Here is a 24,222-nt window from a genome sequence, read left to right on the forward strand (position 1 = left end):
CTGTGTCAACAAGCATGTTTTTAAGTAATTCTCGGCAACAGCTCAAAGAACGACGCCATGAACACTCCAATCTCAGTTTTACAATCTTGATTTATGGATACGGAAAACGAAATTATTCACGTGATCACGTGTTATCAACGAAGATCCGAGATATTATTATTATTATTATTATTATCATTATTATTATTATTATTATTGTTCTTACAATAATTATTATGTGGGAGGACAGCTGTCCTTGAGTTAACGCCTCCTTAAGTGGGGGAAGGACACTGCTTGGTGTTACCCAACCCTTGTCTGGGTTATAATGTTGTTTCTTCATGCAGGCGGCCGCGTGGCTGAGCCACAGCCAACTTCAGTGAAAATCAACAGGTGTGCACAGATGTCAGGTGACCTACCCTTGTAAACATTTGGGTGGGTGTTTGTTTACACCCAAGATAATGAAAAATAACTTGAAGCTACAGGTTTGCTGATGTCATGGCAGCGCATACATAACACCAAGCTCAAGAAATAGCCTCCCAGCAGAAATAAATACGGTCTCTCTAAAACCCCAAACACTGAAGTATTTATCTTACTAAGTTAAATTAAATTATTCCTATAATATTCATTAAAATAACTGTATTGTTGCCTCTTACTCATTAATTCTGATCCACAGAAAGCAAGTCATGATCTTCATCAATACACGAGGTTACCAACACCTTTGCTCGCTCAGCTGTTGCACTAGTTAGGTCAGGAACAGTCTGCCTAACACTGACTCGTCTGCCTAATACTGACTCGTCACCTTTCTGCGATCGAAATTCTTGTTAGGAGGGGGGTATCATGGCCCTTCTGGAAACCTTTTTTTCTTTTCATATTGAGTATTTTTCATTAACAAGCATTTTCACATCAATTATATTAATTATGGTAAGCGTCTTAGATCTACCACTTTGTGCAAAAAGAGACATGTACACTTAAAAGAATGTTTGCGTGTGGATATTTTTTTTCGTTTGACATTTTGCGTGCGCAGTCCTGGCGGCGGCGGCGGCGGGACACGTGCGTCCAAAGGCGGACGTCAGTCTGTGGGAGGTGCAGACTCTGTGAACACGACCATAGCTCGCGCTGACCCACGCCTCAGCTTTGCCTTATATCGGTCAGTACGCCGAGTGTGTGTGTGCGTGCATGTGTGTGTGTGTGTGTGTGTGTGTGTGTGTGTGTGTGTGTGTGTGTGTGCAAATTTGACGCAGTTGTCTGATCACGACTTTGATGTGACTGAAGAGAAACTGCTAAATATGAATCTTTAATGAGCACTATAATGCACTAATGGACGTACTTCAGTGGTTCGTTCCTTTTAAAATCACCCGCACGCAGATCCTGACATCCACCGTACTTAACAAAGGAGTCAAGCACGCTGCGTCGTATACGCTTGCCCTTTATCCAGTTCCTGCTGGTCTAATCCGCCCCCCCCACCTCCACTCGCTCGATTCATCCATTGTTATCAGCATTATCACTGCTCATAGTAACATCCTCTGGACTTAACACCTGCATTTGTCCCTTCTCACGGCCCAGTTGCACAAGACTATAAATAGCTCTAAATTTTCATGCTTTATTGCTCCCTATCAAAGAATGAAGTCTAATCGATATCTCTATTCCCCGAACTTCATCGACAGGCGGTCACTGGAAAAGGTTCCATTGCTGTTTTGCCTGCTTCCTACGACTCGAAGCTCTTCGGGACGGAAGCATCGCATCATAATGGTATGGGAATGGAGTTTCAATGGAAATTCACTCAAAAAAATCTTCGGGAATGGGTGAGTGAGGCGACGGGCACCTTAGCATACTTATCAGTAGTGGCTGATGACACATTAACTGTTATAATCTTATTTGCAAAACTTTTTCGGGTTGGAGGAAATGGGACTTTTCATTTCATAGCTTAAATAAGACGCAGTTCTTATTCTGTCATGCCGAGGCTCACTATGTCCAGGGAATGTGTTACATTTTTCGTTTGAAAACATCAAATTTGGATTGCATCTTGAATACCTTAATACAGCGTCATATGATATGACTTTGTCTGTAAATGGACACCGATGCCGGAGCCTTTATTGATTTCATCAAAAGGGAACATTTCTAGCAGAGCAGAAAGGGGGAGGGTGGAGAGGGTGAAGGGAGTGGGAGAGAGGAGAGAGAGGGTCCAGCGAGCACACAATACAAACAAAATCACACAACCACGCTCGTGGAATGTTTATAAACATTGCATGCTGACACTAACACTCGTTGTCTTCCCTCCTGTGGCGGCTTCCTCCGCTGCCCCTCGGCAGGATGGTCGAAACTTTCTACTGCTGCCCGCACTTCGCCCTTCTGCTAGTGGCGGTAACCCTGCCCGCCGTTCCGTGCCTGCTGGAGCCTCCTTTTACTTATATTGTGGACGACCCTACGACGCTAGATCCTCGGCCCTTCAGTGCGACTCTCTTGCAAAATGGCCCTGACCAACTCGGATTTTGGCAAGTGGACTATCTATGATCTTATGTGTATAGGTTGTCTTTTTTTAATTTATCTCAGATATTTCCAACTAATAAAGACACATCCGTCAGCCGCCTCCCCATAACACAGGAACACCACTGACTCATGTACCCCACAGGCGCGTTCCCGCACGCCAAGGGTCACGGCATTTCCCTCCAATCCATTTGGCTCCATAATTCATGTCCAAGAACACGGGTACACATTACCAGTCAACCAGTGTGATCCGACTCAACCGGAAATGTGCAGTGACGAAAAGCTATTGATTCCTGGGAGGGTGTTATTCCAGACGGAGAACCATTGTAGAGAGGGGAGGACAGGGAGGCAGAGGGAGGGAAGAGAAACATTGCTTGTCGATGGAGCAGAATGGAGGAGAAAAGGAGGAGCAGATTGTAGACTTTTCATTCACCAGAAATTTCATTCAAGTGGCTGTTATAAAAGTGAATTGCTTCCTGAGTCCCCCATTCATCCCACGACTCTTCGCCATTTCTCATGTTCTCTGACGAGGGAGAGGCGACCCCGTCAACACGACATTCCTGTATTCTTCGTTCACGGCAATTCCTTCACGTGACTGTTTCCATGATTCAAGTGCAACCTGCGCTGCCACGACTTCCTGTGTTTCTTTGTTGTGCTTTGGGAATTTTGTGACACTTTCGTTTTGCTCAAGATACTGCAATATTTCAGCCTTATGATATTCCTTGTGCGCAAACACCACCACGCCAGTAACGTTGTGCTGCTCTCTCCCGTGCCTCTGGGTGTGACGTCCGCTGGGCAGGACGGAGGAGACTAAGTTTTCGACGGAACCTTGCGGTCCCCATGTCGGTGCCCCCGTCCGCTTCGCACGAGGGAAGTGGGCCATGGACGCTTTTCCGCTGGGGGAGCTCTGGCCGGTTCCAGGTGGGTGGACGGGGCTCAGGGGAGTGACATGTGGGTGATGGACAAAGTGAGGGTGAGGGCAATACTCTAGGTGGGTTAGTAGTGCTTCCCCATTGCCTGTCTCAAGGCTCCTTGTGCTCTTAACGCTTTCCACTCGTAACGCATACACACACACACACACACACACACACACACACGCGCGCGCGCGCGCGTACTCGCACACGCACGCACACATACGCGCACACACACACACACACACACGACCTTTCACAGAAATGCTCGCCAGCGTCTCCGAGGCCGTCGACACGTCCAGAGGGGAACTTCGCCATCCCCGGGAATGAGCGGCAGGCGCAGGAGTACCACCACAGAGCCACTATTGTCGGCGTGCTGGTCCTTCGCATCGACTGGAGCGCCAGGAGCCACGACCTCGCTGACTACTGAGGACAGCCACGATGGGGTACTCAACTTCCCTGAGGGTGGCGGGTTGGTTTGGGGCTGACATTTCAGTCTTTATGTTTCTCCGACTCTCTCTTCTGGGAAATGTGTTGCGAAGTGTTTTATGAATATAAAGGATTAAAGGTCAGTTCGCATGTTTGGCATGCCAGTGAAGTAAAAATTCGTGTAGGACAATCAAGCATTGTGGCATGACTATGATCGAGCATGTTTAAAAATAAGCCTCTTAGCAAATGTCTCCTGGTCCCCTGTTATCGACCAGCCAACACTGAGCTGGAGCTGGCAGGTCCACTCCAGACTCAACTCTCGGACTCGGGAATAGGTAATCGTTGCAAAGCGTGCCACACATTGTCAGTGCTTCGAAAATTGATTTCCTGCATGTTAGGTGATAGGCCGTGTTTAGACCAAGGGACACCAGCACACCTGAAGCCATTTATTCCCTCCCCCAAAGTCCAGACCCGTCACCCACATCACCCTTCCCGAGGTGTCCTCCAGCCTTTCCTCCTACCTTAGCTCCCTCCATCCCTCCCTTCCTTCTTCGTTTCCTTCCTTCACTTGAGCAGTGTGTTCCTCCTACAGGTCTGAGCCAGGAGACCGTCATGTGGCTGACTACTCAGAGCGTCCGTCGTGCCCACAGTGCAGGCGTTGTGGATGTTGAAAACTCCACCCACACCGAAGCCCGCCCAGCCCAGTGCTCCGTCAGCATGCACGCTATGAAAGACGCGGCCAACCTACCCCAGGTGAACACTTAAATTACCACACCTGCCACGACGCAACAGTTAGCTCGTAAACCATATATATTATAGCAGACCTTTACTTTTATAAATACTACTGTTATAAAGCTCTGATATTACACTCAAAATTGTGAACTTATATTGTTATATATATGCAAACACGCAAGCACATGTGTTGACCAGAGAACTCTTCGCTCCCTCCCTAGCTGGCGACCCCCAGCTTCCTGGTCGACGTGATGTCCCTGATGGGCGGCGGGGGCAGCGTCACTCCCGAGGGGCTGGACGAGCCCGGCACCCTCGTCGTGCCTGACCAGCACGACTAAAACTCCACAAGGCTACGCGGTGTGCTGGTTGTGTCGGCTGTGTGGCGGTGGTGGTGGTGGAGGGTGTGGAAACAGGTGAGACGTGTGGTGGTAGGAGAGGTGGGGAATGCGGAAGTTCGAGAGACAAAGATAAGAGGGTTGGTGATGGTGATGCTGGCGGTGGTAGTGGTGGTGTTGACTGTGATGGTGGCGGTTAGCAGTAGTGGCAGTGGTGGTACTACTTGCGGTGGTGATGGTAGTGTTGCTGGGGGCAAAAAAAAGTGGTGGTAGCAGAGATTGTGTTGTTGGCGGTGGTGGTGTCGAACGAAGTGGTGGTGGTGCCAGTTAGCGGCGGCGGTGGTGGTGGTGATGGGGGCGGAGCAGAATGGGCTAACCCACCACACCTCGAGGGGCGGGCAAGATCTGGTCGTCTGGGTGTGGTGTTCCCTTGGCTGGCAACACCTTGTTCTAGTCACTGTTCATTGCATTTTGTCCACGAGAAGTTTCCTTGCGTGCCGGTGTATTTTCTTTTTTAGTGAGTGTAAATTTCTTTCTTTACTTTTTTTGTTATCTTTTGTGCATTGTGATGCGCGCATGTAATTCTCTCTTGCCATGTTCTTGGTTCTTGAGTCTTGACATCCTCATCTTGGGTTATGAATACTTTACTCACTCTATTACACTTCTTCCGCGATCTTTTCCGTTTCGTGAGTCCGATACAGTGATTGTTATTCGTTGCCACCACGCACGAGTGCTCTTATTCTTTACTCCAAACTGTCCTCATCTTGTAATTATTATATATATTTGTTCAATAAAATTCCTGATCCTAATGTGAATTTTCTTTACGCTTTCAAGCAAAATATCTAAAACCTGAAATCTATAAAAGCTCCTCTTCCGTCTATGCACGCTATACTTAACCAATTCTGAGTCACCAAATAAAAACTCAAATATATGAATGTGTAAATGGATATAAAGTGAAATTATTCTTTGTAGGGATACAAGAGAACGTCTCTCGTATGGATCCTGGTCACGCCTACCAGAGGAAGGATTCAAAAGCCTTACGAACACTAGACAATGAAATCACGATATTAACAAGGGTGAAGGGAGGGAAGGCAGCTGGTGTGTGTGTGTGTGTGTGTGTGTGTGTGTGTGTGTGTGTGTGTGTGTGTTATTGTTTGCTAGTGTGTGTCTGTGTGAGTGCGTGTGTCATGATGATGATAATAATGTAATTAATTAAGTCCTGCCACGCACTCATCACTTTCCTCTCAAGCACTGGTGACAAACAGGAAAAAAATAAATAAATAATCAGGAGAGAAGCATGAAAATAAGGAAGATCACAAGATGACTTAATCATATAACCGACAGGAATTAATCACAGTGCGGGTGACATTCCTCCTCCATATATTTACTGTCGATATATGCCTATTTAAAAATCAGGATAATTTGAAAAATCATTCTTTCCTCTGGGGGCATGACTGTCGAATGTGGGAAGACAATGAGCAAGGGTGACGGTAAAGTCTCCTCTAGACCTTAGGCAAGGTTGTTCGATACAGTGCGTGAAGGATGAGTGAAAGGAAAAACAAATGATATAGAATGTAAGAAGTAGGGGACCGAGAGCGGTCCTACGTAGAGATGCCTTTAGGCCCATCGGCAGTTTCCCAGCACGACCCAGAGCGTTTTCTTGTGGTGGCCGACCACATTCCATCTCAGTGATTTTATCGATGACTGTTTCTATCCGAGCTGATAAGCCAAAGAGTTAAGAGGCAAGTAAATCACTGTCCTAATGGTGTTTTTGCGAACGCATACTTTACTTAACGGCTGTCGATTATCTGAAGATTATGAACGACACAAACCAAGCCAGCTGACTCCAGCATCGACTTCGATAAAAGAAACAAGGGTAACATGAATCTTGGAAAGATCGGCATTACTGGAAACGTTTTCCTTATTGTCTTGGCAACAAACAGCTGGCTACTCAGTGCTCACCCACACATTAATGGTCTCGCCAACACCCTACATTCCCTCCCGCTTCAAACTCGCTGACCCACCCCCACCTCTCCGTCCCAAGACCCTCCCGCCTAGGAGCGGGGAGTCCCAGGAGTACCGCCAGGAGGACTCCGGCGCCCGGTCTCGGTGTCGGTGTCCTTGCGTTTTTAGTATCATCCTGGCCTCTGTAGGGACCACACGTCACTCCTCCACATCCATATTGTACTTTCAAAGGTATGCTGTTTTAGCAACGTGTATTTAACTAATGAGGAGTCTTTTTCTCCTCACCTTCAAAGTAAGTGAATTACAGTCTATTGCGGCATGCTAGTTTTTTTCTCAAATTTTGTGTTAGTGTTAATATGTGTGTGTGTGTGTGTGTGTGTGTGTGTGTGTGTGTGTGTGTGTGTGTGTGTGTGTGTGTGTGTGTTTTCCTTTATACTCCTTGCATTGCTTGCATTTTGCGCATTGTCTTTGTAGTTTCATGAAGCTATACGTAATTGTTTCGTCCCGTCTCTCCAAACTGAAAACGTGCGTGTCATCTTAGATCATATCAGCCTCCAGCAATATGGATGGAAACTCAGCGGGAGAAACGAAGAGGCTGCACATACAACACAAAAAGAAAGGCCTATCGTAAAAACTTGTGTAAATGGGCCCCTAAAAGAAAAGAGCAATTTAAACACCCAGTCCACGACCAAAAGTAAGTGAGCAGGAGATTAAAAAAATGGACCTAAAGGGATTTCATAATGGAATAGAACACACAATCTTTTAATAGTAGATCACTGAATGAAACACGACGCTGAACCAAATTCCTACATACATTTTAGTTGTTGTGGGGACCGTGGCGCTTCCCTTATCTGTATGGCTTCGAACACTGATGGGCATGAGAGTGGGCCGCAAGGTACTACAACTAATTGCAGTGAAATAAATAAAGACAATACCGATGTGTAACTTTTATTTTTCTCTTCGAATGCAACTGGCTAGTACACTCTTTCTATACGCCCGAACCTACACACAGAAATGATTATGTATTTCTGCAACACACACACACACTCCCCCCCACCCCCCTACAGACACACAAACAGACAAACAAAAAAGTAACAACGTCGATTCATAAAAAAACAGGTATTTTTCTCGCTTCCAAGAACGTGACTGGCAGGTAAAGTTATACATGCATACACATGCACACAATAAATGCACACACACACACACACACACACACACACACACACACACACACATTCTCCACCAGCCTAACACAACACTAGACAACACCTTTATAACCCTAACACTCCAGCATCGCAGGTCTTGAGTTCGCGAGGCTTAAAATGTTCCCAGGAATGTGTCCTTCACCAGATACAGAAGGGCCACAGCGATCTGCCCGGAGATACGCCTGACGACTCGCTCACTCTTTTATCTTACGCCAAACGGCTTGGATGGGAGAGTGTGTACAGTGAGGAGAGTGTGGAAAGCGTGTTTACGTAACGCGCAAGAGAGTCATTCATATGTGTCCCCGTAATGAACACCACTTAGTCAGATGTGGCGTTTAAAGCGATGTGGTTGTGCGGGAGGGGAATGAGATGTGTCCAGTATTTCTTGTATAGAACAGTTGGTCAAGAAAATATCTGCCACCTTATAAACGACAGATCAAAACGAACAAACTTTTTGAATCAGTTTTGAGATGTGGTGAAAAGTGGTGTGTCGTGCAGAAGGGAAGTGACACGTGTGGCCGCTAGTACAGTTGGCAAAGAAAATATCTCCCACCTCAATAACGACAGAATATAACATCAGTGAACATAATTTTTTTTAACAAGTTTCGGTGTGAATTATATCCGTGTGTCTGTGGCTTGTGCGTGACCAAGAACCTCAGCGGATATAGAGTCTTACCGCGTGTGTTGCGTGCACATGTCAGCGAGCGACAAGTGACTGATGCGAGTGTCATTGTGAGCTGCCGAATTGGTGGTGGGTGTGTTTACTTCCTCCTGCACGATGGCGGTGTCCTCGGCGGCGATGAAAAGGCGAGACGGGAAACCGGAGGAGGGAGGAGATAATGGAGTGAAGTACAACATAAACACAGTGTACGAAATAGGAGTATGGGAGAGTAACAATGCGGTAACTGAAAGATGAGAGCTGCCTTGCCTCTTTCTGTGCCTCCTCATATTTCACTAATTTTCATTATACCCTACAGCATTATGACCGGCATCTTGTCCGCCCTTCTGTCGCTGGTGCTCTTGCTCCTGGCCGCGCCCCCCGCCGCCCCCCGCCTGGTGGAGCTGTCCTACACCTACAACAAGGATGCCCCCACCTCGCCCAAGCTGCGTCCCTTCAACATGACCGTCTTGAAAAACGGCATCAACGAACTGGGGATATGGCAAGTGATCTGATCGGTGTGTGTGTGTGTGTGTGTGTGTGTGTGTGTGTGTGTGTGTGTGTGTGTGTGTGTGTGTGTGTGTGTTTCTTCCTAATCGAGTAAAATGCTACATCATCATCATTACCAAAAAAAATTTTTATCACTTTAAATATGACAAGGATGGGTAATATGAGACATAACACTAAGATCATATCAGCAAGGTTTATAAGAAAACAGGAAAAAGTCGAGTGCCTCTTTAAGATAAACGTAGTCATCATCATTCTCCCTCACTTCACATTCACCACTCATCAGGTCATACACGATATCAAGCTCGCCTTCCACTGTTGTCCGTGGGAGCGGGAATGGCAGTCTCAGTCAAGGTTATACGGATACGCTTCAACAAAGACGAAAAGGTGAAATTACCAAACTCCACTTCCTTTTCCCGTCTCGCCCGAATAGTGGCGGTGGTCGGTAGGCAGCGCAGGGATGTTGATAATTCACGTGACAATCTTCACTTCTCATCCTCGTTTCACTATCATAAGTGTTGACACCACAAACAACCTCAAAACAAATGATAAAGGAAGGATGCACGTGTTTCCAAAACCTTGACCAGATCCAACCGGCTCACAGAATGATTCTAGAACTTTTACAACTCTTTCAGGGACAATGACTATTTACATATGCATGACATTTAAAACAAAAATTATCTCACTTTACTACATACTGACATCCCCACCACATGGCTAACAATGCTTCTCTACCTTCCTCTTTACCTCGGTGGACACGGCGTGGCGGCGGCCTTGCAGGGTTGTGCTGAACGAGTTCTGCACATCGGAACACTCAGGGACCCACGTCGACGCTCCCATTCACTTTGCACGAGACACATGGGCTTTGGATGAAATTCCCCTGGAGCATATGTGGAGGGTGCCAGGTGAGTGGAGGAGGTAGGGATGCCACGTGTAGGGATGTACTGCTGAGAGGATGGGCGGGAAGACTGCATGGGACAATATATTATGGTGGGAGCCTCAGCGATGTCATGGCCGTGGAGTGTAGGTTCACTGTAATAGGGACATTATAGTTTGAATCGAGCAGCCAGTGGATGACATCTCTGGATTGACACAAATAGGGAAAGTCAGGTTAGTGGCAAAGGAATGGGCGCTATGGGGAGTGCCATGCCGGTTAAGGGAATGCAGGGCTGTCAGGTAGTGGCATTTTAGGATCCACATGTTTTATGCTTTTCTCTCTTGAAACGCTCGCTGCTTCCCACAGGTGTTCTGATCGACGTGTCCCAGGCCGCCGCAGCTTCCAAAGAGAGGAATTATGCCATCCCCGTGGAGGAGCTGGAGGCGTGGGAGAACCGCTACGGAGTCATTCCTGACTTCTCGGTGGTCCTTCTCCGTACTGGGTGGGGCGCGAAGAGCCACGACATTGCTGACTACTCAGGACTCGACGCAGAACGGAAAAACAACTTCCCCGGTGAGTGGCAGGCTGTTTGTTATTCTCAACATTTACATCACATACAGTTTTTTCAAAATACAAATTTCTCTAGGAAAAGTGTTCAGTTTTCCTTCAGTATGAATGAAAACACCACTCGTGTGCTCCAACAGTTTCTAGAATTACGAGTTTTCCAAGGGAGGCACGAGCTGTTGCTTAGGGGAAAAGACCAATGTTTAGATAGCATGTCCGTCACCTCTTCTCACCCGGCACTGTCACAATTTCTTCTCCTTTGCCGGCGGCTTTACTTCCTCCCGCCTATCCTCCCTCGCCCTGTCCTCTGTCCTCTGAAATAGCCCTCCTCCTCTACAGGTCTGAGCGAGGAAGCCGCCACATGGCTGGCCACGCACGGCTCCCGCCACGGCCACGTCACAGGAGTGGTGGGCGTGGGCATCGACACCATCTCCGTGGACGTGGGCAACTCCACCCACTACAAGGCCCATAACGCCTTGTACTCCCGCAACTTGTACGGCATGGAGAACATGAACAACCTGGACAAGGTGAGGCGCCCACGCCACACACAACCGTCAAGTTTACGAAATTGATTTTTATGCATGAAGTTGCAAAAGCGACGTGGAGACATTTTGAATCGCTTGGTTGACCAGGAATATATCACGTAGTCCACTCAGTAGCGTGATTATTCAGATGATTGTTGTATGAGTAGCAATGACGAAAAAGGTAACAACCACATGCAGACCTTTTTCCTCCTCCTCCCTCAGCTGCCGCCTCACAACTTCCTGGTCACCGTCATGCCCATGAGGATCGGCGGCGGCAGTGGCGCCCCGGCACGCATTATCGCCGAGATGTCGGACGAGCCAGTGGGGATGCCCATGCACCGCCAACACGTTGACTCGGCGGCCATGGGTCTGCACGCCCAGGCGCAGCTGCTGCTGGTGGGAGTGGGGCTGTTGTTGATCCCCCGCCGCGCACACTGAGCGAGGGAGTGGTACAGCGGCGCCCTCGTGTGTTGGCACTGATATGACACCTTCACTCATTAATTTCTAGTATCTCTTTTACGAGTGAGCGTTTTGATCGATGGGCATAAAGTTTTAGTATGACAGCATAGCTGTAGTACCTACATATTTTCTTTCATGTGTCACTTCCACTTAGCTTTTATTGTAATTGTTTTGTCCCTCAATATTCTAGTTAATAAAACTTCTGTGACATACATAATTTATTCTAGGCCTAGTGATCAAACACATCAGTTCATTAAATGATTTACTGATTCATAATTTATGTGTGATGAGAATCATGAGATCCGTCCTTTCGCCACGAGGGATGTGGAGAAGATAGATGTGCTCTCTCTCTCTCCTCTCAACAGAACAGCAAAATATAATATAAAAGAGCTTACCTTTCGTGTACCTCAAAGAAAACGTTTAATGTAAAGGTCTAACCATAAGAAACTAATTCACGTTCTGAGTAACTTTGGGAAATTAAAATTTAATATAGTTCACATAAAGTGTAACAGGAGTTACCGATCTAATAAAGAAAAATACCCAGAAAGAGACCGCTAAGAGGAAGGATAGGTGGCAAGAAACAGGAAGACGGAGTGGGCGAGAAGTGAACCGCGGGGAGGAAGGATGCAAGGTAACAATTAAGTTTAACATTTATCTACCTGAAAGACCGCCACCAGACCAAGGCTCATCTTCCCTCTTGCGTGGGGACAAATCTCTGGAATAGGATAGGAGGGGATGTCAAGCAGATGAAGGGTTGTGGATAGAACAATTGAAAAATATAATAAATAGGCTGTTGTGAGGGTAGTGAAATGCCAGAATTTAATCTTTTCTACACTCCCACGCGGCCACTGCGTGTAACGAAACACGAGAAATTAATCCAGACAAGGAAAGGTTTTGCCGGTGTAGACGTTTCAGGATACTCCCCCTAGACATGACTCCCGGAGTCTCTTGAAACTATCTTAAAGCACTTCCTAGTCAATTGAAACTAATTAGATAGCACTCCCCAGTCAACTGAAATTGGTTTCATATGACTCCCCATCAGGTTGAAATGACTCACATTATTGGATAAAAAAGATTTATTGATGTTGACTACTATACAAAAACTAATCAGTAATCACACTACAGTACATTAATGTTGTCTCCCATCCAAAAGCTAGTCACTAATCATGTGCACATTACACACGAATAACTACATTAAAATGGTTGCCTGCTTTATTGTCGAGGTACACGGACTCGTTTACTACTTCTCTGCATTTCGGCCTATGTATATGCCATGTGTACATAGAACGGAACTTTGCCCACACACATACATTCACATGGAACATGTTGGCTGCTCTCTGTTGTTGTTCCCCACACTTTATTCTGACGCACTGATTCAACTTTGATGTTTTCAGTGCTGGCAATGAAATCACATATCAAGCTTCTGGCAACGTCGTGTTGGTCCTCTTCTCCAGTGATGGCATATGACAATGCACGGAAAAGACAATTTCCGTCACCTTCAATTGTTTTAACGGCAAGATGTTCGTTGGTGTTTTTGAGGGTCTTATTTTTTTTCCGGATGGACCTGATATTTTCTTGAATACCAGACGTCCACCAGAGTTGTTGCAGATTGCTCGCTGCGTTGCAACCGTCAATGGCGAGAACTTGTAAGTAATCTCCTCTTGCTGAACCCCGACTATTTGGACACTTGCAGATGGCGGAGATGACGTAAATGAGGGAGTCGGTGGTAAAGCTTCTGGAGTGCGTCCGAAGAAGGGCTTCAGGTTGCATTCGTTCACTTTCGTCTTGAGGGTGACTTTCGTGGATGAATTAATGAGAGAGTATAGCCCCTTCTCGCAAGCTTGAGCCACCTCGTAGGGACCATCCCATGGATCGGTTTGCTTGCCTCCTTTTCTGTCGGCTCTGCGGAGGTTGTAACGCAACACCTCGTCACCCACGATGAAATTCTTTTGTTTGTATCGCCTCTTTGCAAAATCAGCTTGCTGTTTTGCCTGAGCATCCGTTTTCTTGAAAACAACATCCTGTAAGATATGAAATACTCTTGTAGTAACATGATATTATTATCGATTAGTGTATATAAATATTACATTATGTATGGATAAAGATACTATACATGTGTAGCCTGCAATATTTCGAGCTTTGAGAGTGTAGAATGGAGGTCCGACTCCTCAAATTCAGGATCGTCAGGATCGGAGGTGCAGTCAGCGAACTCGTGGTCCACATCGATGGGAAGGACAGGCTCTCGGCCATATAACATCTTAAATGGTGAAAACCTCGTGGAGGCCTGGACTGTAGATCTAAAAAAAGAAACAATGCAATTCAAAAACTAATAACAGTACACACAGACGTTTCGACAAGAACTCACAGGTTTACCCTGATATTACCTGCATCAGTGCAAATAAGACGCCGTGCAAACATTTGTCCCGGTTTTAATGTCGATCACTCGGAGTTCGAAGGAGAAGATTTTGAACTGTTTGGTTGCTACTAATCCATTGGCCTGAAATTAACAAATCGGTATTTTTGTTGGAAAAATATATAGGTATTTTTTCAACAAGATCAAAATGCCAAAATAGGGCATTGCGTTCAAACAGAGGAAAGAATAAGCACAAACAAACAAATATAATCATTATAATATTATGATAAATACTTGAGGATGATAAGCAGATGTGATTCTTTGCGTTGTTCCTGTGAGCGTGTGGAGCTCTGCTGAGACTAAGTTCACAAACTCTCTGCCCTGGTCATTGATCTGTATGGCAACACATCCATGACGACAGATAATGTCCTCGTACGGGACACCGTTGTAAGCATGCCAAAATTAACTTACATAAAAGTATAAATAGTATAAAAAACAATAGTAGTATTGTACTTAAATACAAATTGTGTAAAACAAAACTCACGTTGTCAATGACCATGGCTGTGCCAATTTGGTACATGTTTCGAGGCTTAATTGGGAAACTGTGCAGTTTCGGGTCCACTTTCTTGAACACAGTGCTGGCTTTTTGGCATCGTGAGCAAGTTTTGATGGTTTCAACTGTATCAGATGTAACGTTGCGCCACCAGCATCTTTGCATTATGCGATCGATGACCTTATCCTTGCCAACGTGGCCTCCTAAAGCAACAGCTTCGTCGCTGTCACCAGCTCCTCGGTGATTGACCAACACAATGTCGAACTGGTATTGGCGATCCTTAATCACCCGAAGGAAGCGAACTTCTGCAATCTTATATAAAAAATATTAAACTATAGGCCATTACACCATTTCGCTTTTCGTTTCTACACGAACAAACTACTCACCTGTTAAGGCTCTCCTGTTCGGCTTATGGACAAGTTTTAGACAGTCGTCTTGGATAACGAATGCCCGACACTTCCTTCGAAAATTTGCTTTTTTTCCCTTGTCGTATCCAACATGCACTGGATATTTTTTTAGCCGCAGAAACTCTTCCACCTCGTCCATTTCAATAGAGAACTCCATGGTGTAAACGCGTTGATGATCTGCGTTTATGGTGTAGCAAGGAAGTGACTGATAAGGCAGTTGTGAGCTGCACAGGTGTTTCACCAGTAAAGTATAAAGAAAACAGGAAGCGAAACGTCAAACACTCTAGTTAGATTCAGAAACACCAAAAAACTTCAAACAAGGTTCATTCGACTACAGAGTCATTTCAAACGGGTGGGGAGTCGTCTGAAACCAGTTTTAAGTCGACTGAACCTATGTACAGTAGGTTCATTCTTCTGTGGAGTCACTTCAAACTAGGTTCATTCGACTGCGGAGTCATTTCAAACGGGTGGAGAGTCGTCTGAAACTAGTTTCAAGTGACGGGGAGTCGACTGAACCTAGTTTCATCTGACTGGGGGAGTCTTCTGAAACAGGGAGTAATTTGAAACGGCTAAAACGGCGCCGGGGATCGAACCTGCGACCAGCGAGACGGGGCACTACAGTAGTTGTAGTAGTAGTAGTAGTAGTAGTAGTAGTAGTAGTAATAAAAACTAGACGCATAGCACTCGGAGAGTGTACACCTCCGCCAAAGATCGTCCTGAAAATTGATATGGGCATCAACTGTGATCCTATGCATCATATGCAAGCATCTGTTTAAGAAATTTGATGAAATTCTATTTTTTCGGAAACTTTGACCTTGGACGAACTTTTCGAGGTCAAGTTCAAAGGTCAAGGTCAAGGCCATGCAAGGTGCATCATATGGAAGCTTTTGTTTCGAAATTTGATGAAGTTCTATTTTTGGGGGAAACATTGACCTTGGGCGAACTTTTCGAGGTCAAGGTCAAAGGTCAAGGTCAAGGCCATGCAAGGTGCGTCTTTCCATGAGCTAAAATATGAGAATACGAGAACCGAAGTTATGGCCTATCTGACGTTTTGTGCGACCTTGACCTTAACCTTGACCTTTGGCCTTTGACAAAAAAAAATAATGGGTTCTATTCTGGATGGACACAAGGCTTCCCTGAAAAATTGGTTGTGATATCCGCAAAATTGTGCACAGGAGACTGCTCACGAACAAACAAACAAATAAATAAACATACTGACCGTACCGAAAATATAACCTCCTTCCAACTTCGTTGGCGGAGGTAATAATGACAATAATTAACAGGAGTGAAAACAATTATAAACCAGTTATCACAAATAATAATACTAACGGGCAGTCGGCGTGCAGTTCTCCCTTTCGGGCTGGTCAATGAATGGGTACCTGGAGAAACGTGGGGAAGATAAATTGTGGAAACCCAGATATCACACTGGCTCTCTGTCTCTAGGCATTTTTTTTTTTTTACCTACTACAGGCTCAAGGGCTAATGGGACGGAGATGAGCATCGAGGTCACGGGCAGCTATAGCTTATATGCCTCCAACTTTACCTCTACTAATGATAAAAATAATGATGAAACTAAAACACGTTCTGAAAACACTTTTAATTGAGAGAGAACAAGTTGATCGGAACGTTGCACCGTCAGACCCATACCAACTATACCTTGCATGGATCAAACCTAAAAGAAAGTCGTCATATTTTAAATGCAAAAATACATACATCAAGCACACACACACACACACACACACACACACACACACACACACACACACACACACACACGCGCGCGCGCGCAGAAAAACAAACAAATATGAGGGCAGTCTCCGTCTATTACTCTGTTTAGCCCGTGCAATCAGAATGTCGAAAAAAAAAAATAAAGGGACGGATAAACAAGGCACTAGCAACAACAACTAAGAACACACGGTAATAACGAAGGTATTGGTCACACACACACACCGACACATCGTAAAAACTTCCATCCTGTTGAAGGCTTTGAGGTTTAAATAACTAACTTGCTATATAACTCACCAATGAAAAACAAACAGAATACAGATGTTCTATAAAAAAAAAAAAACATTACAAGTGCATTTTGATTATACCTTATGCATTTGTCTGTGTGTATATGTGTGTGTGTGTGTGTGTGTGTGTGTGTGTGTGTGTGTGTGTGTGTGTGTGTGTGTGTAAGAATGGCATGCTAGCCGTTGTTCCGGGAGAGAAAGTGTGTGTATTATTATTAACGCAAACTGTTTAACGTCGAAAGTTTGTGTTTAAGGTTTCACTCTCAGCAAAGAAAATAGTGTGTGTGTGTGTGTGTGAGAGAGAGAGAGAGAGAGAGAGAGAGAGAGAGAGAGAGAGAGAGAGAGAGAGAGAGAGAGAGAGAGAGAGAGAGAGAGAGAGAGAGAGAGAGAGAGAGAGAGAGAGAGAGAGAGAGAGAGAGAGAGAGAGAGAAAGGGGGGGGGGGGCACAGGAGATTCACACATTCACACTCCAAGCTTTTCCTCCGTCGTGCAAATATATGCATATCAAGATCAGATTCCAGAAAAGAATATCTTACACTCACATTTTCTTGCCCACTCTCGCCCACAAGCTCATTCTCACACACCTACGCACAGCCTTCACTCACTCTTCTACCCCCACCCCCATCTCGGCACACCCACACCCCCGCACACCCACACACACAGCCATCACCTTTACACATAAACACTATACACTCACATGTCACACACTATTCCTCCAACACACAGGCTTTTTCTTCATCCTATACACAACAAGCATACAAAACAGCCATCCACACTTATTGCACACAAACACAAAATCATCCCCTTACACATCCATCCCCATACACACCCATGCACACGCCCCACTCTATCTCCTCTCACACACGCAACCACAACGTTTTTATCATCACACTCGACATGAAAACAAAACAAACACCCACGCCCTTGCAACACACACACACACACTCACAAACACATACACACGCCACACCTAAATACCTAACCTAGATTTCTCAATGGGAAGCATCAATATCAACATGTAACCAACCACACGGCTTTTGTTTTCATTACACGCTCAGCCTCAGCAAGCGAGCATCTTTATGGGCAGACGGTGCTCTAAGAGAAGTGGGGGAGGGGGAGCGTTGTTATCTTCCCGTTACGGCCCACGTCCTCTTGCTCCGCCCACGAGGAAAGGCTGGAACGGGTCAGTAACGTGGAGGCGTAGCGCGTTGCTCAGTGTCTCTGGCTGCAGGTTGGAGGGTGGTTGGCGGACTGGTGGTGTTGCGCGAGACGGTCGAGCAGCGTGAGAGAGAAATAAAGGAGTGCGAGGAGGGTGGACTGAAGGAGACTCACGGTGGAGTGCCTTGGTGTTGACTGCAGCCGATCATCTGTCTCGCCCCTCCAGTGATCTAATTTTGCTGTCTGCTGGAAAATACGAATACTACCACGCCTCGTCCCAAGCCACCCAAGCCGATGTGACCTGGAATTACTCTCGAGTGCAGGTACGGATCACGAAAAGGATTAGTTTGTTTGCTATGCCATACTGAACGTTTTATTGTGTGCTTCTTCTTCCCCTTTCGACATGAACCAAAAAATCTTTAAAATGAGCCAGCAGTACACTTTTTTTTATTTATCTCAAAGACGCCGGTGACAAGGTCGGTTTATGGGGGGTCAGTCGCGACACAAAAACGTGCCGCCACTCAAGAAATCAACATAAAAGAGCTGAGTGTGTGCCCTGTCGACCCCCTGACTAGCTGACTGACTGACTCGGGAAGGCACGTAGGGAAGGGCAGTGACCGCGCCCACGCAAAGGACAGCTTGGTACTGACTTAACACTTTTAACTTCTTCTCTCGCGCCGTCGGCAGAAAGTCGCTCATGACACACAACTTAAATCAGCAGCGTTCTCTTGTCGTTTTGGTTCAAAGAAAATATTCGACTTTATTTCATCATTAGCATCAGCAGTTTCCTCTCGTCGACGTATATTAGACTCTACTGTACTCCCCTGCACTCCATAGATTGCCAGATTATTATAGGTTTGGTATACTTACAATTTAAAGGACGTATTAACTGAAGATGCGACGTCCTTCGAAACGGTTGCACATAATTTTAGATCAGTGTTGCAATAACAAATGATCAAAACAAAGCATCAACAAACAGAAAACCAGTAAAACATCAACAATACCACAAAATCTACGCCCCCACAATCGATAGATGAAAAAATAATGATGTCAGGGGTGAGACTCGACCTTGGCAGAGATCAAGAAAACGCCTTCGCCTTTCGCCCTCACATTTTTCACAACTACGCCTATACTTGTCATACCATCTAAGCCCCATGATAGCAGGTCTTAACCCTTTGACTGCGGATTTCCTACAGTCAGACCTCATCAAGCTACAGGAATGGAACAAAAAAGTGGCTGCTACAATTCAGTGAAGAAAATATAGCACCTTCGGAGGGGATATCCAGCATACCAGTACCACATGGGAAACACTCCACCATCCACCACAGGGGCAGCGAAAGACCTGGGAGCATATGTTTCCAGGCTACCAGTGAAGGGATATCCAGCACACCAATACCACATGGCAAACACTCCACTATCCACCACAGAGGCAGCGAAAGACCTGGGAGTGTATGTTTCCAGACTACCAGTGAAGGGATATTCAGCACACCAATACCACATGGGAAACACTCCACTATCCACCACAGAGGCAGAGAAAGACCTGGGAGTGTATGTTTCCAGGCTACCAGTGAAGGAATATCCAGCACACCAATAACACATGGGAAACACTCCACTATCCACCACAGAGGCAGCGAAAGATCTGGGAGCATATGTTACCAGGCTACCGGTGAAGGGATATCCAGCACACCAACAACACATGGGAAACACTCCACTATCCACCACAGAGGCAGCGAAAGACCTGGGAGCATATGTTTCCAGGCTACCAGTGAAGGGATATCCAGCACACCAATACCACATGGGAAACACTCCACTATCCACCACAGAGGCAGCGAAAGACCTGGGACCATATGTTTCCAGGCTACCAGTGAAGGCTAAATTCGTGCCAATCGCATTAAGCCCGTCTTCGAAAACGTATTGGCACCAGTATATCCTGCCTGAAAAGCCTCTCGTGGAATTTGTTGGGATTTTCATGGACTATTTTGTGATCCTAGTGATAGTTTTTACACGACTTCTGCGTCTTGAACGGGGAAAAAAATCACCCATGACAATCCGGTTAGTCTTCTCGGTGACCTTGGAAAAAAGTCGTAATGGGTTCCCGATACGTTTAAGAATATGGACCTTAGTGTCGCGTATCCTTGAGTCTCCCTTAACAATGCAGGTAGCGGAGGTTGACATCCATTACCCTGACACTCCCCCCCCCCCCCTCACCACACATTAGGCTCACTATTTCCCCCGCCTCCGTTTTTTGCCTGGAAATAATGTAGACAAAAATCTGTTCTCTCATCCTTCCAGTGCAGCGAGGTAAAGAGGTGTCTGACGTGTTAACTGACTCTTATAATGAATGCATTGCTTCTTAATCGCCTCAACCCCAATAGAGGTTATGGCACTTCCGAACCAAAATACTGAATAACTAAACAAATAAATGCATTGAAAAGTGTGGATCGAACGTTATCAGAGGTGTTACTTTACCTGATAATGCTGATCAAGGCAAAAATACGAAAATACCTTCCATTCGTCACTTTAAAAACTCGAAACAAGATTAAAGGTAAATTTGAGGGCATACGATGAAGCTGCTCGAGGCTCTGTGCTCCTCTCCGATAAAATGGCCCTTGACCCTGTGGCGAGAAATGACCCATTGTCCCGGAACACAAGGCCAGTGGGAAATCTGGATCACTACATATACCTTCCCCAGGCTTTCCCAGGTTTATTGACCAGCCCGTTGGGAGGATGTACAGTTGGGTGGGCTGTGCGCCAGCTGCTCGGGTCGGGATTTGAACTCAGGCCCGTGGATTCGTAGCTAGGAATGCTAACCACTTCACCATGGAGGAAATTATGATCAAAATAAAGGAGGGGTGAGTAAAGGGGCAATTACACTAGGCAAATTTTCCGTGAATCTTCAGTCAAACCACGATTTCCGCTGGCTTGGTTCTCATATTTCCGTGGTTTTCTGACGTGTCCACGATCTTCCAAAGCTACGGTAGATTTCATTGAAGGACAACGGTATTACTCACCATCTTCATCAGCAGCAATAACATGAAACAAATGAGAACCACGCTAGCAGAAATCGTGGTTTGACTGAAGATCCACGGAAAATTTGCCCAGTGTAATAGCCCCTTAAGGCAGGAAAGAGAAAGGGAAGAAAAGTAAAAATAGAGCAACAAATAAGAAAGTGAGGGATTAAAGAAGGAAAAAAAATGTGATACGGGAATGTAAGACGATGCCATGAGGATGAGAGAAAGGAAAAGAGTAAAGCATATCTTAAACATTACATAAATACCCACCGGAGTCTCCACTAAGGAATAATATCATGTGGGTGGGGATGGAGGAGGAGAAGGAGGAAGAGGAGGAGGGAAGCACGGTCACTCCTGTGGTTATGAACGAGGGACGTCTGGGAGCCCGCAGGAGGGAGGGAGGATGGCCTGTCTAAACACCTATCTAAGCTACTGCTACTGATATTTCTGTTGGCGCTCCATGACAGTGCTCTAGTTAAATTGGTACTGGTACTCTTATGTCTATTTTAGGGCAGAGATAACTGATGAGATGGAAAAAGATTAAAAAATAAATAAAACAAAGACTCAACGCTTCAATCTCTATCTATCTATCTCTATCTATTTCTAAGATGGATATATAGATAGGCAGTGAGAGAGAGAGAGAGAGAGAGAGAGAGAGAGAGAGAGAGAGAGAGAGAGAGAGACGTTAATAAGGTTCACTAATATATTATAATCTGTGACAGCATGTTACTGGCGTTTATATAAAAAAAAATAGGTTTAGGCACGTTGAAACTCTCTCTCTCTCTCTTCCTTCAGATTTTTTTTTACTTCTTTAGCAAACAACTGAGGCCCCTTTGGCTAAACAGATGTACATTGGTGGTTTCCGGTTTCTTCCTCGCCTCCGTCAGTCTCTCCTCGTAGCCCCTCATTAACAGTTCTTTCATTCGCTTATTAATAGTTCTTTCATCGGTTCCTCCTTCAACGGTAGACAGGTGGACAAAAGGTTACAATTTTTCAGGCCATAAGCCGCGACAGGTGTTTCTTTTATCTGATGCTGATCTTCTCTCCCTCTAATCTGGTCGTATTCTCTCTCTCTCTCTCTCCTTTTTTTCCTTTGAGACCCATTTCTTTTGCGTCACCACCACCATCATCATATCATCATCATCATCATCATCATTCTTAACTTTCCACTGAATTTCTCATATTGTCTCCACTTCCTCAGCAGCTTTCAGTCTCCTCCTCCTCTTTTTATTCACGTGTCAGCCTTCCTGGATTTAAAGAGACCCACAACTGTACTCAGGTAGCCAGCCCCTTTACCTGAATATCTCCCCTCATACACCTGCCTACCTTAATTTCAACTCGCCTCAATCTTGCCTTAGCCCTTCTCTCATACCCTCTCCTTGCCTCTTCCTACCTTTTAACAGCTGCTTTCTCTTATATCCTTACACTAAATATTTATATCTTTATCTCTACTTCATTCTCCATCATCCGCCTTATCATCTCTTCCTTTCTTTATGTTATCTTACTTTAGTTTCTCCACTTCTTTTCCCAGTGTTATTCCGTTGAATTATATTACCTCCTCCCCTTCTTCATTTCCTTAACATGTATGGGATGTGACAGGGAAGACGAGGGGAAGGGTAGAAGGATATGGTTTATGAGGGTTAGAGGTGAAGCTGTCGTGAGTGTGTTGATAAAGTGAGTGAAAGTGATGGTGACGGGTGTTGGGGTGTGAGCGAGGGAGGTTAAAGGGGTGAGTACCATGTGGTGGGAGAAGGTGAAGAAACAGCAGAATGGTGAGGCGTGGGCGGTGGCGATGAGACCACAAAGCAAGGGGGAGGGTGATGATGAAAATGATGATGATGATGATGATGATAGGTTAAAATAATATGATGGTCAACATACGGCAGGAGTGAAAAGACTGAAATGATGCCCGGAATAGCGTAAGATGAGGATGTGACTGAAGAAGAGGCGATGGTGAGGAACGAGATATTGAAACGAGGACGTGGTTGAGGAAGAGAGGAAGGAGGAATGACGATGGTACAAGTAGAGAGGAAGAACGTTGTAGTTAAAAAAAAATAATGGTGATGATAGTGGTGATGGTGCTAGTATTAACAGGAAAGATGAAAGGAAGGGAGAGTGAAGTTATGGTGAGGAACGATGGCACAGGCAGAGAAGAGGAAAATTGTAAGTAGTTCAAAAATAATGGTGGTGATGGTGGTGATGCTAGCAGGGAGGAAGAGAGAACGGAAGAGTGAAGTAATAGTGAGAAGTGATGGTAATACAGGTAGAGAAGAGGATGCTGACGATGGTGGTGTTGGTATTGATGCTAAGAGGGAGAGCGTTATGACTATAGATATCGAGGAAGAATAAAATCATAACAAAATAAAAGAAAAATAGTCCCTGTCAGTGGCTTTGTGGCTTTACCGTGTAGCAGCGACAGGCCAAATTTGTGCCATGATATAAACCCCCAAAAATAGATGATACATAAACTGATCACAAATGCTTTGATATATATTTTGAAATGGTTTGTGTGAGTGATGATTTTTTCTCATTTTTCTCGCTTAGAGGGACCATTAAGAAACATGATCCCCGCTGCTACCGGGTTAAGTCCATCCTTCTGTTTACACGAGACCACACACACACACACACACACACACACACACACACACACACACACACACACACACACACACACAAGCGCTCTCTCCTCCTCACATTTCCTCTTTGAGCAGCGCCACTTCGAAAACTTTCACACGTGGCCCACCTGACGCGCTTTCCCCCTCGAAGTGTTTCAGTACCTCTGTGTTATTGGCCAGAAAAAAAAAATAATGCAGTAATAAAATTTTTTTTTAAATAAATCAGCGAACAAATGAAGGTAAAATTAGCTAAGTAAAATATAACCTTGTGAATCGGAGGGTGACAGTTTCTTACAAATGTAGTAGTAGTAGTAATAGTAGTAGTAGTAGTAGTAAAAATAATAAAAGTAATAATAATAATAATAATAATAATAATAATAATAATAATAATAATAATAATAATAATAATAATAACAATAAAATTATATCTTCCATCCAATTCTTGTCGTAAGCTCCTACTTAACTCCATGATACTCTTTGCTAT

At 45.2% G+C, this 24,222-nt stretch overlaps 3 protein-coding genes across 11 annotated transcripts in view; all 3 read left to right on the plus strand.

Moving 5' to 3' along the window:
• The first annotated feature begins 319 nt into the window (after positions 1-319).
• On the plus strand, positions 320-5,679 carry LOC126996692 (uncharacterized). 5 transcript variants are annotated; one of them, XM_050857447.1, is made up of 6 exons: positions 851-1,126; positions 1,644-1,781; positions 2,289-2,471; positions 3,263-3,384; positions 4,396-4,556; positions 4,757-5,679. In XM_050857447.1, the coding sequence occupies exons 2-6, from the start codon at positions 1,726-1,728 to the stop codon at positions 4,871-4,873; spliced, it is 639 nt and encodes a 212-aa protein (XP_050713404.1). In that variant the 5' UTR covers positions 851-1,126; positions 1,644-1,725; the 3' UTR covers positions 4,874-5,679. The 5 variants fall into 5 exon arrangements, 4 of the variants coding, with proteins under 4 accessions (XP_050713407.1, XP_050713404.1, XP_050713406.1 ...); XM_050857449.1 differs by having other exon boundaries at positions 2,336-2,471; XR_007751366.1 differs by having other exon boundaries at positions 320-1,126; positions 2,289-3,820.
• Positions 5,680-6,827: 1,148 nt separating this feature from the next.
• On the plus strand, positions 6,828-11,839 carry LOC126996546 (isatin hydrolase-like). Of its 5 annotated transcripts, none has more exons than XM_050857099.1 (6): positions 6,828-7,066; positions 9,018-9,200; positions 9,986-10,110; positions 10,449-10,655; positions 10,986-11,173; positions 11,393-11,839. In XM_050857099.1, the coding sequence occupies exons 1-6, from the start codon at positions 6,843-6,845 to the stop codon at positions 11,606-11,608; spliced, it is 1,143 nt and encodes a 380-aa protein (XP_050713056.1). In that variant the 5' UTR covers positions 6,828-6,842; the 3' UTR covers positions 11,609-11,839. The 5 variants fall into 5 exon arrangements, with proteins under 5 accessions (XP_050713056.1, XP_050713060.1, XP_050713059.1 ...); XM_050857103.1 differs by lacking the exon at positions 6,828-7,066 and adding an exon at positions 8,170-8,344; XM_050857102.1 differs by lacking the exon at positions 6,828-7,066 and adding an exon at positions 8,191-8,321.
• A 6,303-nt stretch (positions 11,840-18,142) lies between these two features.
• LOC126996549 (uncharacterized) overlaps positions 18,143-24,222 on the plus strand; it is a 30,305-nt gene continuing 24,225 nt past the window's right edge. The window contains exon 1 of the mRNA XM_050857107.1: positions 18,143-18,435. The gene's annotated coding sequence lies outside the window, so the exon portion shown is untranslated. The remainder of the gene's footprint in view (positions 18,436-24,222) is intronic.

The sequence above is a fragment of the Eriocheir sinensis genome, chromosome 10, assembly GCF_024679095.1.
Source record: "Eriocheir sinensis breed Jianghai 21 chromosome 10, ASM2467909v1, whole genome shotgun sequence".
Taxonomy (NCBI): domain Eukaryota; kingdom Metazoa; phylum Arthropoda; class Malacostraca; order Decapoda; family Varunidae; genus Eriocheir; species Eriocheir sinensis.